At 40.8% G+C, this 15,927-nt stretch overlaps 1 protein-coding gene across 1 annotated transcript in view; it reads right to left on the bottom strand.

Annotated features, from left to right (window-relative positions):
- The window catches only part of unc5cb (unc-5 netrin receptor Cb), a 118,664-nt gene that overhangs the window by 33,678 nt on the left and 69,059 nt on the right, over positions 1–15,927 (bottom strand). The window contains exons 3-4 of the mRNA XM_078270736.1: positions 13,342–13,485; positions 7,929–8,032 (exon numbers count right to left, since the gene is read on the bottom strand). Of these exons, the coding sequence (XP_078126862.1) occupies positions 7,929–8,032; positions 13,342–13,485 (248 nt within the window). The remainder of the gene's footprint in view (positions 1–7,928; positions 8,033–13,341; positions 13,486–15,927) is intronic.

Here is a 15,927-nt window from a genome sequence, read left to right as displayed (position 1 = left end):
GGTGGTTATCCAATTTTACACCAATCACACAGGCAGCCTCTCCAAACGTGCTGCGTTCAGATGTCAAGAGCACTTTCATATGAGAAGGTAATTAAAAATTGAACAAAGGAGCTTTTCAGTGCAGATGGAGGGGTGGGAGGGAGACGGAGTGACGAGGGACAGAGAGTGGTAGGAACTCATGTCAGAAGTGGGAACGTGTGAGAGAGCAAAAGTGAGCAACAGTTCACCCATCATTTATTCTGCACCGACTATAATTAGGACTCATTAATAAATCCAGAGACGAAAAGGTAAGCCGATCTCTACACCACACTTATGAAAAGATTTCAAATTAATACAATTCAGCAGAAGAATACATCGCATATTGCATTGGTTCAACTTTATCTCATGCCAACAGACTCAAACATGCACACAGAGATACACAAACTTGCACAGACATGTAAATACACACACACACACACACACACACACACACACACACACACACACACACACACACACACACACACACACACACAGACACACACACACACACACACACACACACACACACACACACACACACACACACAGACTCTCGCAGCTCGTTAGTGTCTGATTGGCAGTGAAACATCCGGAGAGGTAATTGGCACATTTCTTTTCATTAACAAGGTAAATTGCCACGTCAACAGTCATAAAGACAGGGAGTCTTCCGGTCTGGTCGGAGACAGCCAAGTGACAGAGAGAGACAGTAAGACGGAAACTTAAACCTAGAGAGGAAGAGAAGGAGACAGACAGGAGAAAGACAGGTGAAGGAGATAGATGAGTGAGAAGGAGAGCAGGTGTATGTGCAGCAGGAGTACGTCACTAGTGTGCCAAAATATCTGGTCATCACTGAGAGGCAAGGAGGGACAAGTCAGAATAAAGACAAGGAGTGGAGGAAAAAGGTTACTTTGTCTTGAAGAGGTGAACACTCTGAATGAGTGAGTAGGGAAAGACTAAAGTGAGAGGTAAACAAAGAAGAAAGATTTGACTGAGAGGAGACAGCTTTTTCATCTCTTGAGCGCTGGAAAATTCACAGACCAGAATATATCGGGTTGTGGTGTACATCATGGAAGCGGTGTCTTTATTGTGATGTAATTCATGTTAAAACAGGATGCTAGAGCAGAGCACACACATTTAGCCTTCAGGTCTTTGAGGGACCCACCATGGTGTCCCTCCACTGTCACTTCTTCTCCCACTAGCAAACATAACTGGCTGCAGACCAGGCTGTAACCATCGAGTGGGATGTTTCAGTGCTCTGCCAGGGTGTGCCAGCACAACCCTAATTAGACCAATATACAGAACACACTGTATACAATCCACTCACTTGTTAAAAACCAGTGCAAGGCAAAACCATTCATTACTCATTGCTGTTGTGTCAGAAATAGAACGTACAGCAGAGTGTGGGGGTGGAGAGGGGTGAGAAAAGGAAGAACGGGGAGGAAAAAAATAAGTTCCACAGAAATGTATGAGACTATGAGACAGAGAAGTCATTATGAGCTTTCCTGCTCCTGCACATTAAGTCTAACTATCTATCCAATGTCATTTATTCATTTACCTTTTTTTTTTTTTTTACAGTATATATCCGCCGCAGGCTTGAATGATACATCTGGAGAATGAGCCACAAAAGGTTATAAACTGATTATTCAATCATTCACTACGAGACAACAAGCCATATGCTCTGCATCTGCCTGCATGACAAAAATACAAATGTGAGAGGTATAAATATTAAGAAGCTGAAATGCACTAAGGTGTGATATCTTAAGGTGTGATGAAAAAAGAATGTTTGTATGTGCGTGTATGCCTGTATTGCTTGCTTGTATCTATATCTGTATGTGTGTTTTTGAGTGTGTACAGTATGCAGAGAAGTTGGAATGGGATGGTGGTTGGGCGAAGGAGTGAGGTTGAGGTAACAGAGTTAGTAGTGGAGTTGTTGGAGTGGTTCAGGTGTCCATACAGAAGACGGATCACTGAGACTCGAGCCAGGAGTAATGACCTCCTCCAGCTCAGTCCTGCCTTAAGCTCTCCACAGTCTGCTGAAGGAGAACAGCCATTTCTTAAACCAGCTCCAAGGACAGGCAGACACTTCACTGCTGTAACACAACTCTCTCCATTTTCTCTTGCGCAATTCATATGCCTCTTAAAATATGATTACTAGAATCACTCACCACCTACTGTGCAAGCCCCATAAAGTTGGGGGAGTTTATGTTTTTACAACTCTGTTTTTGTCTGTTGGTTATTGAGGCATAAAAAAAGGATTTTGGTATATTGATTATCTTTGGCCCACGAAACGGTTATTTATATTTCGATGGTGATAATGTGACTATGGGATTTCTGCAATTATACGGTACATCATTTTTTTAAGCCAAAATCTTTTGATACATTCAAGTGTGGGTGGACAAGTACAAGTTGGCTGCAGAGAGGCATGGCACACACACCCTTTTTATGTGAAAAATCAAATAATAAACTACTATAAACCATTACTAAGGCTGCAGCTTTGCAAGCTGGAGAACTGTGCGATACACTCTGCAGTCCTTGGTCTCCCCGAGACTCCTCTGGCCTTTAGAAAAGCTCAGTTGATATCTCCACCAAGGGAGAGGGTTTTTTGTGCACTGATAGAGGTCAGAACTCTTTCGGTATACAGTACTAAACTACTTTCAAGAGTAGGGATAAAAATGCTGCTGTTTACAAGTTCAGTATAAACAGCTCAAAAATCATTTTAATGTGATAAAGTCATTTTAAACCAAAATGAAACTTGCGTCTCATTCCCATGTTAAATGAAAATACCACCTGGCATCCACCAATTCACCTTCCCTCTGATTCCAGGTTGCGTAGAGAAATGTGATTTTTATCATTTCATGCCCTTTTTGGAACTGTAAACAAAGAGCTGTGTTCACTTAAAGGATTTGGGAGAAAGCTGTGATGGCAGGTTATTGTTCTTCTTCTTGTTCTTATTAAAAAACACAAAGAATGGCATAGGGGATTTCAATGCACAAGTTGTTCTTGTAGCCCCAATAGTATGTGGTAGTTTCTTGGTTTTGTTTTCTAGTATCAGTTTACATAATTGTATCCTACTAGAGCCCCAAGCAGTGCTTCTGACCCATAGGAGGTAACAGTAAAAAGGGCAGTGACTAACTGAGGACAGCAAAGCTCACAAATGTTGGGCTATTAGAGCAAATCACAGCCTTTGCACAGGGAAACTGCAGCGATTGACAGGTGAGTGCCTAAAGAGCAATCTTTGGTTGGTTGCCAGAGGGATTTGGTCTGGCCTCCTGACACTTTCTCTCCCAAGGGTAACCTTAATGAAAACACACTTCCTGTTTCACTGCCCCCCTCCCCCCATAACTACACTATACAGCATTTGGACTGGGAGGAAGCACTCAGATATTTTTTGACAAGGTGACCTCACAAGCTTCCGTTTGTGCAGTTCCGCCTATTAAGTGGAACTGGACCTAAAATCAACAGTAATCACTGACATTTACATGGTTTGATGTGTGGGAAAAGGTAGATTCTAGATCTCCATTAAGTGCCACAGTCCAGATATTCGAGCCAGATAAGATTTTATAACATAACACTCAATGTTGAGAGTCATTATCAGCACATTTAGTCAATAACAAAAAGTGAGGAAACATAATTTGAGCTTAATAACAACATATACTGTCCCTATGGATTCACAGAACTGCATGTGAAACCATTACCATTGAATTTGGCTCTGGCTGCAGTCCCAGCTGTCAAAATTCATCCGACTTAGTTTTCTCACTTCTCTGGATGAGGGAGTGTGAAGTAAAGATCTTTGTGTTTCCTGGCTTTCTTCTCGGTAAAGCCAATGGACTTAATCATGGCAGCAGGGCCTCTTCCCTGCAGAGCATCAATGACTCGTTACCCATGATAACACGGCAGGACCCCGGCTGACTGGGGAGATGCCTGAATTAAAATCCTGCTTCCATGGAAACAGGCTCAGCAGCTCACTGTGCTGTGTCACCTCTGAACTCTTGTCTTTTTCTCGGTGCTGTGACAAGTGCTCTCAATTGGAGTGGGAGATGGAGGGCATGGGAGAAGAAAAGAGAAAGGAACAATAAAGCTGCAATTTTTTCACAAAAGGAGATTTAAGTCAATTTTATGAGCCTGCCACATGTTTTTGAGTATGAAAAGAGGCCACTGTTACTTCTGTGGAGGCCCTTAAGATGTTGATTAAAAGAGCTTCATGGAGGTATTCAAAGAGAAGGATCAGTGTTGAGCTGATGAAAAGTCTTCCATCCCTATCTTTACCTTTATTACTGGGCAGCACCCAGCAAGTAAGCCCACGTAACACAGAAACAAAGCCTTCCCTACCAAATCACTCCCTCTCCTTTCCTTCCTAGAATAGTCTCAACAGTTACATTTTCCTTCTGCTCTTGATTAAGTATATATCAAATATTCATGTTCATGGAAACGTGTAACAATGACTTTTAGGGAGCCTGGTGAGTGTCTAATGTATTCAGACCATGCAAGAGGTTCAGATGACTGAATCCTTGTGCTATTTCAGAAACCTCACTCGCAGTATTTCAGTCCTCTGAGGCCAAAGTTCCATTGGTAATTCTTGCAAGGAGAGCCAAAATAAATGCTGGCTGCTTGTTGTCTCTCTCTCTCTCTCTGTGTGTGTGTATGTGTGTGTGTGTGTGTGTGTGTGTGTGTGTGTGTGTGTGTGTGTGTGTGTGTAATCCACAACTCAGGGACAATCTTTACAGCAGAAAATCAATGTATCAAGTGTGAATAACCAGTCATAAATAAGGGCCAGAATACCTCAGACTCAACTCCAAATATGAAAACCTGTCTGATGGTAACTATTTTATATCATCTGTTATAAAAGGTCGCTGCATCATCACAGGAGCAATCCTGATTATTCAGCATAATGTTTATTTTTCTGAGCAATAGCCGCTGCAGGAAGCCAACAAAGACTCCAAAACCACTTAAATAGAATCACAGAACGTCATTACTGTGGTAAACCATTGTGAAAACCTATAATGTAAATCATCTGAAAAGTGGAAGGACAAAGAGACAGAACACAAGGCTGACACATTGATAACATCAAATGCTGCAGTTCCACTTTGTAATCGGAGCTCAAAACCAATTGTGATTGACTTACTCTGATTCTCCAGAACGTGGGCTTCGTAGCTCGGAGAATGTACGTGTGTGTGTGTGTGTGTGTGTGTGTGTGTGGGAGGGGGTACTTTGCTAACTTGACATCTAAAACAGCTGCAAAGATATGGGATTACAGCCGATCTCAACAAAATATCTTAATTAAAATTGAAGTAAAAATATAAACAACCTCAAAGTGTCAAAAAAATGCCAGTGCTTGCAACCATTGTAACGTGAGCTGGGACACTATTCTAACAGTAAAACTTCATTTTAGTACCATCAACAATGACAATAAAATGTGTATGTAATATAATGACTATGAACCCAAGTAACGGATTTTCCTGATACAACTCTTTTATTATGTTTGAAAAGAGGAAGCACAAATGTCTGAGTCCTTCTTCCAGTTCATCAGCAGTGAATCTTTTTCTGCCAGCTTGTCAGCCAAAATCACACTGTTCACTCTATAAAATAGAGGAATAGACTAACAGTGCTCAGTTGAGTTGTTGGCAGCATGTAATTGTGTGCATGAGCATGCAGACATGTTATCATCCTTGCTGGTACTCCAACATGTGCACATATATGTGGAAATGTGGGGCTGTGACTATACAGTGTATGCACGGTGAGCACAGTGTGTGTGTGTGTGTGTGTGTGTGTGTGTGTGTGTGTGTGTGTGTGTGTGTGTGTGTGTGTGCGTGCGTGCGTGCGTGCGTGCGTGCGTGTCCTGCTTGTCTTCTTGGCTTTCAATGCCAAACAGCACAATGTCCATCACATACAGTCCACATGATTTAACAAAAGTGCAGTAAGAGTATGGGTTTTATGGCTCAGCCACAGCCTGCCAGCCTCTCCCTCGCTAGGCAAAGGCCTGTAAAGGAACCGCAGGGCGAACTGACAGCCAACTGGAGGCCTGACAACAACCGACTGGATCCTACCCTGACAAACCTCAACAGCTCCTCTCCCTCTGCCTTCAGCCTATCTCATCCCCTCTATATTATTTTTTGTCTTGTGGGTGAAATATGACAGATCTTTCCTTCACAACGGCTGCTACACATTTCTGCAGATTCATATGTAACCACAGACTAAGTCAAAAGACTTTTTTTCTCTGGTGGGCTTGTGTGAGAAAAGGCCTGAAAAACAGATGAAAAAGCAGCATTCAGTTTTGTCCTTTTTTTCACTGAGGCAGCTGTGTTTGAGTTCAGAAAAAAAGAGGAAAAACAACTTGTGGAACGGAACTGTTGTCTTTTTTTTGAAGCCATTAGGTTAGTGCGAGTAATTAAAGAAGCTGAAAAAGTGCCTCTGTACACACACAAAATCCAACTCTATTGTAGAAGGAAAAGTAAACTGTTTTTAGTCAGAATAGAGAAAATGATGCATGCAGGGAGAATTTTAGACAATCTGTTTATCTATTTTTCTTTTAGAAAAAGTGAATATGCTACAAATACCACACATTATATCTTAAATTTTGACCTCATAATGTAAAACATGTTTCCCACTACACATTATTTTTTCTCCCGATTGATAGCTACATTAAAATAACACTGATTCTACTTACTGTGCATTACACACAAATGCCTACCGACTTTACCCAGACTGAAAACGCTATTAATGTTGCCTCCTATTTACCCTTCATTGTACATCTGGGTTGCCACAGCAACTCTCAGAAAGCATAGATGTGTCATGATTGGACCCCGGCTGAGTCTTTAATCGCTGCACTGAGCCAATCCAGGATTGACAGAGAGACCTCAGCTAGGCGGCAGAATCACCAATACTATATGGCTGTTAGAGCAGTACTATCAGACTGAAGCCTGGATTGTATAAGGAGAGTCTGCCGAGTGCCAGTCCCAAACTTTAGTCCATTTAGCCTGTCAGCACTTTCAAGCGGGGATAAATGCTGTGCAGTTCCACTCACTTAACTCGGCTTTTCCAGGTCAATCACAAGCCTTTACAGAGTTCAGTCCCAACACCCACAACTCAAAAAAAAAACCCACCAAAGCCCCCCCACCCATCAAACCACCCTTTCATCTGCTATTTATGTTCCTGCAATCTCAACTGAGTCTTTTCAAATGCAGCTATAACAGTGTTCTACTGTAGGGCAGGGAGGAAGTAGAGCATGGGGGCGATATTGGCTGAGCTAAGGTAACACAGGGACAAAACTGGTTTTATTTTATTTTTTCCCTAAAGCAGATAATTAAAATTTTCTTTCCTCTGACCAAATTGCAATGACTGGCCCATGTTCAGGAAATACCCAAACAGCTTAAATAGCCCAGGCAGTGGTGGAAAAATTTCCTTATCTGTGCGCTGGACTGTATCAGATTTATTTATTGTTATTACATTACAACTTCTGAAATGAGCAGAGTTCAAAACTGAAGGCAAATTCTGCTATCAACACAGTTTTCACCATTTTATGTTTTATAAAAGAACAGAACCAATGACTGGCATTACCAAAAAATGTAATACATGCTAATAAATACATGTGCTAAATATACAACTAGGTGGGAGATGAGCACTTTAGCTACCCATTATATACTTTTTTTTGTTTAAACAATCACACCAGAGATGATGGCGACATTTCAGCAGAAACCGACCCTAAAAAAAAGTCAGTAAAGCTCTTCACATAAACCCCTTTTCAGAGCAGCCAGTTTATTGGATTTGAGGCGAGGAACTTTTTGTTGGGCTTAATCTGGATAATCACAACTGCCTATAAGTGCATATTAGAACTTATCTTTTCAAACAAAAACTATAATTATCCTAACAACTACATTGCACTGGCTCAGTGAAATGTCTTTTAACCTTACCTCAGCAGCTGGGATGCCTTCAGGTGGGCGACATTGGAGCAGCACTTCCTGTTCGAGTGACACTTCCTTCCCGAGAGGTTCCTGGTCAAATGTCTTCCTCAGGTCTACAATGAACAGACAGAAGTATGTTTTGAATCAATATTTACCTCTATGTCATTGACAGGTATATGTGAGGGCTGTTCTAAGAGCTATCTTTAATATTAAATGCTGAGTCAATCAATAATAGTATTGGTATACTAACAATAAATCATCAAAATAAAAGGCGGGGTCACTCATCAATAATAATAGCCACTGAGCAAACAGTGTGTATTTAAATGTTGGAAACCGTAACTGAGATGTAAGCTCTCTTTCTATCTCTCTCTCACACAGATAAACTTGCCTGAAGTAGATGGAAGGAAGATAGGGAGAAGGGGATCACTTGCCCTCCAATGAAAAACCAATATTTTTATGGTGTGAGAGCCCTGATGGAGCTGACAGGGCAGGATTACTGAAGGTGTCATGCTACACTGGAACCCAAAGCCCATTAGACCTATATCATAATCTGCTGCACAGACTGAGACAGGAGCAGCAGGCATCATACACAACAACAGAGGGGAGGGAGGAGAGAGAAGAGGACTTAATGGGGAGTTACAGTTCTATTTGAGAACTTTGGAGTTACTGAAGCATCAAATCTACAATCAAACTCCACTGATAACATTTCCACAGCCTTCGCAATATTCGTAGAAAACACCCGCCTTTTTTACTGACGCATTCAATCTAAAGCAGTAACCACCACAGCACGCTCGAAAATGACATGCTTTTCTTATAGAACAATTCTACATACAGAATCTGGCAGGAACTGAACTCTGCAACTATGCCACCATTAACACCAAGCTAGTCTAGCTAACAGAGACAAGCATGACTGAAGAGGGAGACAAACTAAGTTGAAAATGATGTCTTTGCTATAACTACAACCTGAGAGGTTATAGCAAACCATAAAGTCAAGCTCAAAACATTAAGGGTTGAACTAAGCAAGAAATATACTGTACATGTTAAATGTTGTGTGAGAGCCAGCTCTAATACAACTGCAAAAAAGGCTGCAACAGTAAGACAAGTGTTGGGAGTCTGTGTTTACTTTACTTCTAATCTATACATTTCTGATAGCAACACATTTCCTCAGTTTCTTTTTCTACCTACACCTAACTGTGTCCATGGAAACAAACCCAGAAATGACCCCGGTTCAGCGATTCTATCTTTGGAAAAGATATGGCAATTCTTCTTCACAGAATGCAATTAATACAGTAACGGACTGGTATTGACATTGTGTGCCAACATAAAAAAGATAAAATATATTTATTATATTAGATAGCTACAACAACAGCACATTGGTTTTGGATTCAAGGTTTAGATGTGAGTATACTGTAGACTGAAAGCCCCTTCAGTCACAGCGACACAGAATGTATGGCAGAAATTGTACTTTAGACGTTGAAGCAGACGGCACATAATAAGTCTAATACTCTTGGGTACAATTGTTGTAGAAATGTTTAGGCTACAGCACCCACACCTATCATAGGAAAAAAACTGTTCTTCAATGTCTGGGGAGATTGAAGTATGTGTATGAATATAGCAAAGACAGGGCATTCGCACTAGTTTCTCGTAGGCATACATGCAATATCAAGAGACATCCCTAAAATCTGATCAAGATCAAGGTTCAATTTATTCATTACTTGCTTTCTTTTTATTCATATATAGCTATTACATGAGAAGACATTAACTTAGAGACACTTTTCAGCTAACTGTTCCACATCCCCTGCAGGAGAAACTAGATCATGTTCTTATTACAGAATACATGATCAGGCTAAACCCGGAGGCCCAAAATAATACCTATAGTCATTTCATAAGGTTAATTTTATATTTGGATAAATGAACCTTAAAATAACAAATTCAATGAAATCCCCCAATTCAACCTGTGCATATGCGTGTCTTCAGGGGGATAAGCCATAACTCCACAAATTTCAATGTATTATAAAAGCTGAAAGTGTTGAATTGAAAGCAATTTCTGTAAAAGTCTGGTATGAAATTAAAAGAGGGAATGACTAGAGGGGCATATTCTGGGATGTAGCTTTATGGAATTTGATCCAGGAACAAACTGTTTGTTTTTCTTAAGATGGAAAGGATCAAATCTGTCTCAAAGGGGTACTGTTGTTTGAAGTTGTAAGAGTCATTCTACTGTTGCTCTGATGTCATAACTACAAAATGTAGAGATGGATCCTAGTTCAAACTGCCTCCGAAAGATAAAAGATATCGTCGCAGTATGACAGGTGTAGGCACACCTTCTCCTTCACTGGGGCGCACTTCATGATATACAGTACTATTGTGCACTTCATCCAAATCCAATGAATTAAATGTTAAAGCTACTGAAGAATATGCAATTTTTCACTAGTATCGCAGCATGCCATTTGGTGGTTTAAAATTGATTATAATGCCTAGCAGCCAACACCAGTGTGCATGGTTTGGCCCAAACATGCTTTAAATTGGAAGAGATTGTTTATCATGAGAAGAAGTAAAAACTTGGACTTTAGAGCCATATATAAACCCATAGAAACGTATCAAAAGTATTGATATTTTTTCGATACCACACGTTTAAAACGATACGATCTCTTATACATTCAATAGTATCGAAAGTACTGCAAAATAACAGATTTCCAATTGATTTTCAACCCAAGGCTGCATGGATGAAACAATGAGAAAGAAAAGGAACTGGTCCTTAACCTGTGTTTGTTACAGCATTCTCTCCAGAAACAAAACCACCATGTGACTGGAGGCAGAGCCCTCCTATTCTGTGTGCCTAGTTACATTTCTGTTTTTGTTGCCAGAAAACCCACAGTCCTTTTTTATTATTATTTTAGTGTTAAACTAGAGTCTGTTACTGCCACAACTACCACCAAGTGGATGCATTACTGTACAAAACATATAAATCACAGGATACTGTAGTCTGCATTACATTATTAGTATTAATGGCATAGGCCAGTGTTTGTGCATTAATGTGAAATATTCATGTTTGTATTAGTCATTCTTCAAGTAGCAGATCAACTACAGCTTGTTAAACTAAAATGAAACACCCAGTGCTTGTATTATTTTCATCATGATTTGCAAACCTTTGGCATTATCCTTGCTGAAACACAGTAAATAGCATGCAAGTGATTATTTTGCACTGTATGTTTTATTGGATGTCGGTTTAAATTATGCTTTCCCCTCTGGAGTCTCCTTTTCTCACTTCTCGTAACCCTGAACAATACTGTGGGACACTGTAGGGTGTGGGGCCAGCTGAGACGACATTCCTGTGGGAGTCACACCATTCCCTCCTCAGCAGACAAAATGTTTCAGCCTCAGTCGCCCTCAGAAGGATACACATATGACAACCATTACCTTAAGTACATATGTTGGGCTACTTGTCAAGCTAAATTACATCAGCCTTACACTTCAGGAACATCGTCGCTTAGTAAATCATTAGGTACTAATGCAAACCTAGATTAGGAATGACCATTAAGACTTCAAAAAAAAAAAAAATCATTAGTAATATCACTAGTAATAAAGTTGAGATTTTACTTGTTATGTTATACTCATAAAAATATAAGGCCCAAACAAATAAGAAAATCAATTTCCAGCTTTCTCAGTAAACATTACCCTCCAACAATCTTTAGAAAGGCATTTCAGTTAATTTGATTCATTTATTTAATTTGCTTCTGTGCACATGCTTTTATTGCCTCTCTTTGGCAAGCAATCACTGTTTCCCAACTATGGTGGCCAATCAAAACAAGGTGACAAGAAGAAAAGGCAATCACGAGGATTTTACACATTCTCTCATCCTCCAACAGGCACACAGAAACTCGGACAATACGTTTAGTCAGACCAGCCTCTTTGCAAGTCTAAAAGGCATTTTTTCAACAAAACAACCTCTTAACTCGCCAGCGCTGGCTCTGACTCACCGTCTGATTAAACTGTATATGTTTAGATGATGGGAGAGGAGAGGAAAACAAGCCCAGTTTCCATTAGCCTAACAGGATAGAGCATGGCCCTGACAAGAAGCCTGCCTGAAGAGAAAGCACAGCAGAGGAGCTAATCCATTCAGCAGAAGCTAATGGGAGGGGAAGAGGGGTCCATTGTGATTTGAGGGATAGGTTAGTGCTGGAAGGCTGCTCATCATGGGTGATTATAGGAGGTGGAGCAGCGGGAGTGGGCTCGGCGGGAGACTGAGAGGCATGATTCTGATTCACCAGGCTAGTACAACAGAAGCAATAATGAGAAGAGCTTCTGGTATTTGAAAAAGAGGGAATACACTGAATTCAAAGAAATGTATACAGGAAACAGGGGGGCCAGTAAGAGAGAGAGTTAGAGCGACAGTGATACAACAAAAAGATAAGGAAAAGAGTTAGGTGAGATATGAATTGAGAGGGACCGGTATATGATTGCTAACTGACTCTAAATGGAATAGACCAAGTGAAAACCAGGGATATTGACTCCATACTGTGCTACTAAGTGAAAATGAAATCATTCTGACAGTGGCACTGAGATACCAGCCAAATATTAAGCTCAAGTGATATCACTATCAAGCCCTATCTAGCAGTGATACCAATATATTGATATGCTGCAAGTGACACATGCTGCAAGTGGGTGTTGCATTTTGTTTGCCACAAGTCAAAACATGACATGTCAGTCACGGTGCCTTGTAATGACTTAGACAGGAGTTGAACGTGTGATGATCTAGCTGATACTACAAAAGAAGTGTGTAAGCAGTTGTGTTATGTAATAAGTGTTGTCTTGCAGAAGCACTGCCTTGATGTCACATTTATAGCTACTCTTACAAACTCTGCTTTCCTCACCATGTCCTCTGGGATTTTATAACTTTTTCAGATTTTGATTGGCAGATCTTTTGGGAAACAGTTAAAAATGAGCCCAAACTTTAGAGAACAGAATGTTTCTCGTTACTTGGAAAATAATTGTGTAATGCATTTCAGTAGGAGGACAAATACAGGCAGAGAACAAATGAGGACCACCTACAGGAAAAAAAAGAGGGAACACTGGCATAAACATGTAGCCTTTCTACTGTGTATACACTGCTGCAGCTCTCCCCTTCCTCTGCACTATATAGTATAGGTTTATACTGTACACAAGGAAACTGATTCAGATTCTGTAGGCTTTTTACCAACTCAAGTTCAAAGGGACACTTGAGTCCCATGTTTGTAAAAACCTTTTTTTCACTGCCTCTATCTCCAGAATCTATAAATCTGTCATGATGCACAAGTCGGTCTGCGAGACACATTTCCTTGGCAGCCAAGATATTTTGTGTGGAGAGGAATACAAAGATAAGAGAGAAGATAAAGACTGAGTAATGGGATAAAGAGCAAGATGAAGGGAGGGGGAGAATACTCACAGGCGATGCGGACATGGGCTTTGCGACTCTTGGTGGTCCCTGCAGAGCTCCAGGCCACACACTGACACCAGAAGTCCTCCGGCCCAAACAGCTCCTCCACCTGCTGCCGAGTGATCTCTATGCTTGCCTCTCTCACTACCAGGCCTGTGAGGAAAGACAGAAAGGAGCGAAAGTGAGAAAGTTTTAGTACATAGCGACAGAGAACAAAATGAGGCACTTAAACAGACCACAAATGAATCAGTTGATATCATATACACTACCATCACACAATCCACACATTGAAATGTTGTATTCTATCACCTGGGAGAGATCAATGCGAACGTCAGTATCCAATCAAACGTATCAGTACAATTTACATCAGTCACATTACATGCTTTGACACTGGGTATTTGTGTGTGTGTGTGTGTGTGTGTGTGTGTGTGTGTGTGTGTGTGTGTGTGTGTGTCAGCCTGGCCCTGATTCCAGAGCCAGAGCGCTGAACTGTTTGGGTCCGGGCCCTGTGGGGGAGGATTCTCGGCGTCATGGCTACCACAATCCTGTTTGCTAACTCCTCTGATTACTGCTCATCTGGGTGCCAGGACCCAAACAAACAAATCATTCCCAAAACAAATGCTTCTACCCACAGCTGCCCCTCTAGAGCAGATTACGCTGCTGCTACCGTGTGTATATGTCGAGCATAGGAATTGAGTGCATTCATATATGTTTGGATTATGTGGTGCGAGAGCATTCACTGAAGCTACAGATGCTTCAGATGCAATATCATGCCTTATTTCAGCTCATCCATTATCCTTTTTTGATTGAATGGGATATTTGTGAGGACAATGGTGATGTCACAAAGTCCTTGTAAAAGTAAGAAATGTACTACAGTAAGACAGACTGCGTATTTTCATTATGAGATGAAATGATGAACATAACACTTGGATTTACCTCGAATATCTGAACCCATCATGAGCAGGGTTGATACAAAAGATAATTATTCTATATGTGTTAAGACAGTCGCTAGTTCTGCTGGCCTCTAGAACAACCAGGATTTCATGTAGGAAACACTTTACAGGACACATTGACGTATTGAATAGTGCTGCAATAGTTCTGCAGATTTTTTCGAAGACATGCTGAGATCATGCTGTGCATATCCAATGCCACCTCATCCCCAAAGTGCTGCTCTATGAGGTTTAAATGTAGGGGTTGTGCAACCCACTGGAAAAAAAAGTTAAGTTGATGTCATTTTCCTGGAACTGTCATGCTCAAGTACCTGGTCAGCATGCAATTATGTGAAAGTGGACTGTGACATTCAAATTATTGCCCAGTACTTCAGTTACTACTGAAGGGCCTTTTGTGTGCCTAGGAGCAATCCCTACAGCATTACCACCAGGGGGGATGCATCCACAGATTTATGTTGTTTGTCTACTATAATTCAGATCCTGTCATCAGCACTACAAACCACTATACCCTATACAGTATATTGCCATTTCTTACCGCAACACTGCTGCTGCCTGGAAGCTTTGAGTCATTGTCAAGTGACAAACTAGTATGAACAATCTGTTTACATGAACAGGGATGTGTACATCTTATTATTGTTATACAGACATTATACTCTATGTTTTTGCACATTATAATGGCTAAGGTTAATTTAAAATTAGTTTTTTAGTTTTCACAAACATCCCAAACACTCTGTCCGTAGTGCACACCATTGCCTGGCAATTCAATCACAATGATGAGGCCGGTGTCTTTTGAGGAGACACAAATTAAAAGGGCTGCACAGAGTGCATGCCAATTCAAACAGGGGACAGTTGTGGAATTAATGATGTTTTCAGAAGTACAAAGTGGAGTTTGTCCAAACATAAGTGTAACGTTTTATTAAATGAGCTAACTCTGACTATTTTTAGGTGTGGATAGTTAGCCAGCCAACTCTTCGATCTGCCTTTATTTAAGCATGGTAACAGTTACCTCCTTATTCCTCCTCCAGTTTTTGGAAAACAATTGTGAGAAGAAAGAGGCTTTAGATAAGTTAACTACGGACACCATAAAAACAACAATAAGCAAAGATCCTACAGCTTCCGGTGTAAGTGCTAATCTCTAGCTAGCTAACATGTTGCGAAGGTTTGTTCATTTTTAACAGGACGGGATGGCCCAATGGGAGCACCCTAGTGATGAGAAGACCGGTTCTTTTAAGTAACCCGCTATATAAGCTGTAGTTCAGAGAATAGTATAGATCCAAGACGAAACTGACAGAAATGAGTCTACTACTTCAGCACCACGGACAGCATCATGGATTTATCAATACACAGTTAGGCTACTGATATTTCAGAGCCATGGCCCGGGATCATAGAGTCTAACTTGCACAGACCGCAGTCAGATAAAGGATCAAAGAGTTAGTTAGGCAGACTAGACTAACATATTCAACAACAAAAGCCCTCTGCCGTTGCAATCTCTCTGCCACTTGAGGATGGAGAGGGGGGATGGCAGGTTAACAAGAGGAATGTATTTTGGTCATTTTGCTAACAAGGGGTGTGCTATCCCCCCTTAAATCACCTACTGGGGACAACAGCAGCCAATAAAACTAATAACAATAAAGTATTAAGTCAT

Source organism: Sander vitreus, chromosome 16 (genome assembly GCF_031162955.1).
Source record: "Sander vitreus isolate 19-12246 chromosome 16, sanVit1, whole genome shotgun sequence".
NCBI classification, from domain to species: Eukaryota; Metazoa; Chordata; class Actinopteri; order Perciformes; family Percidae; genus Sander; species Sander vitreus.
The sequence above is the reverse complement of the archived record's forward strand: the minus strand, read 5'-3'. Positions and strand labels throughout refer to the sequence as shown.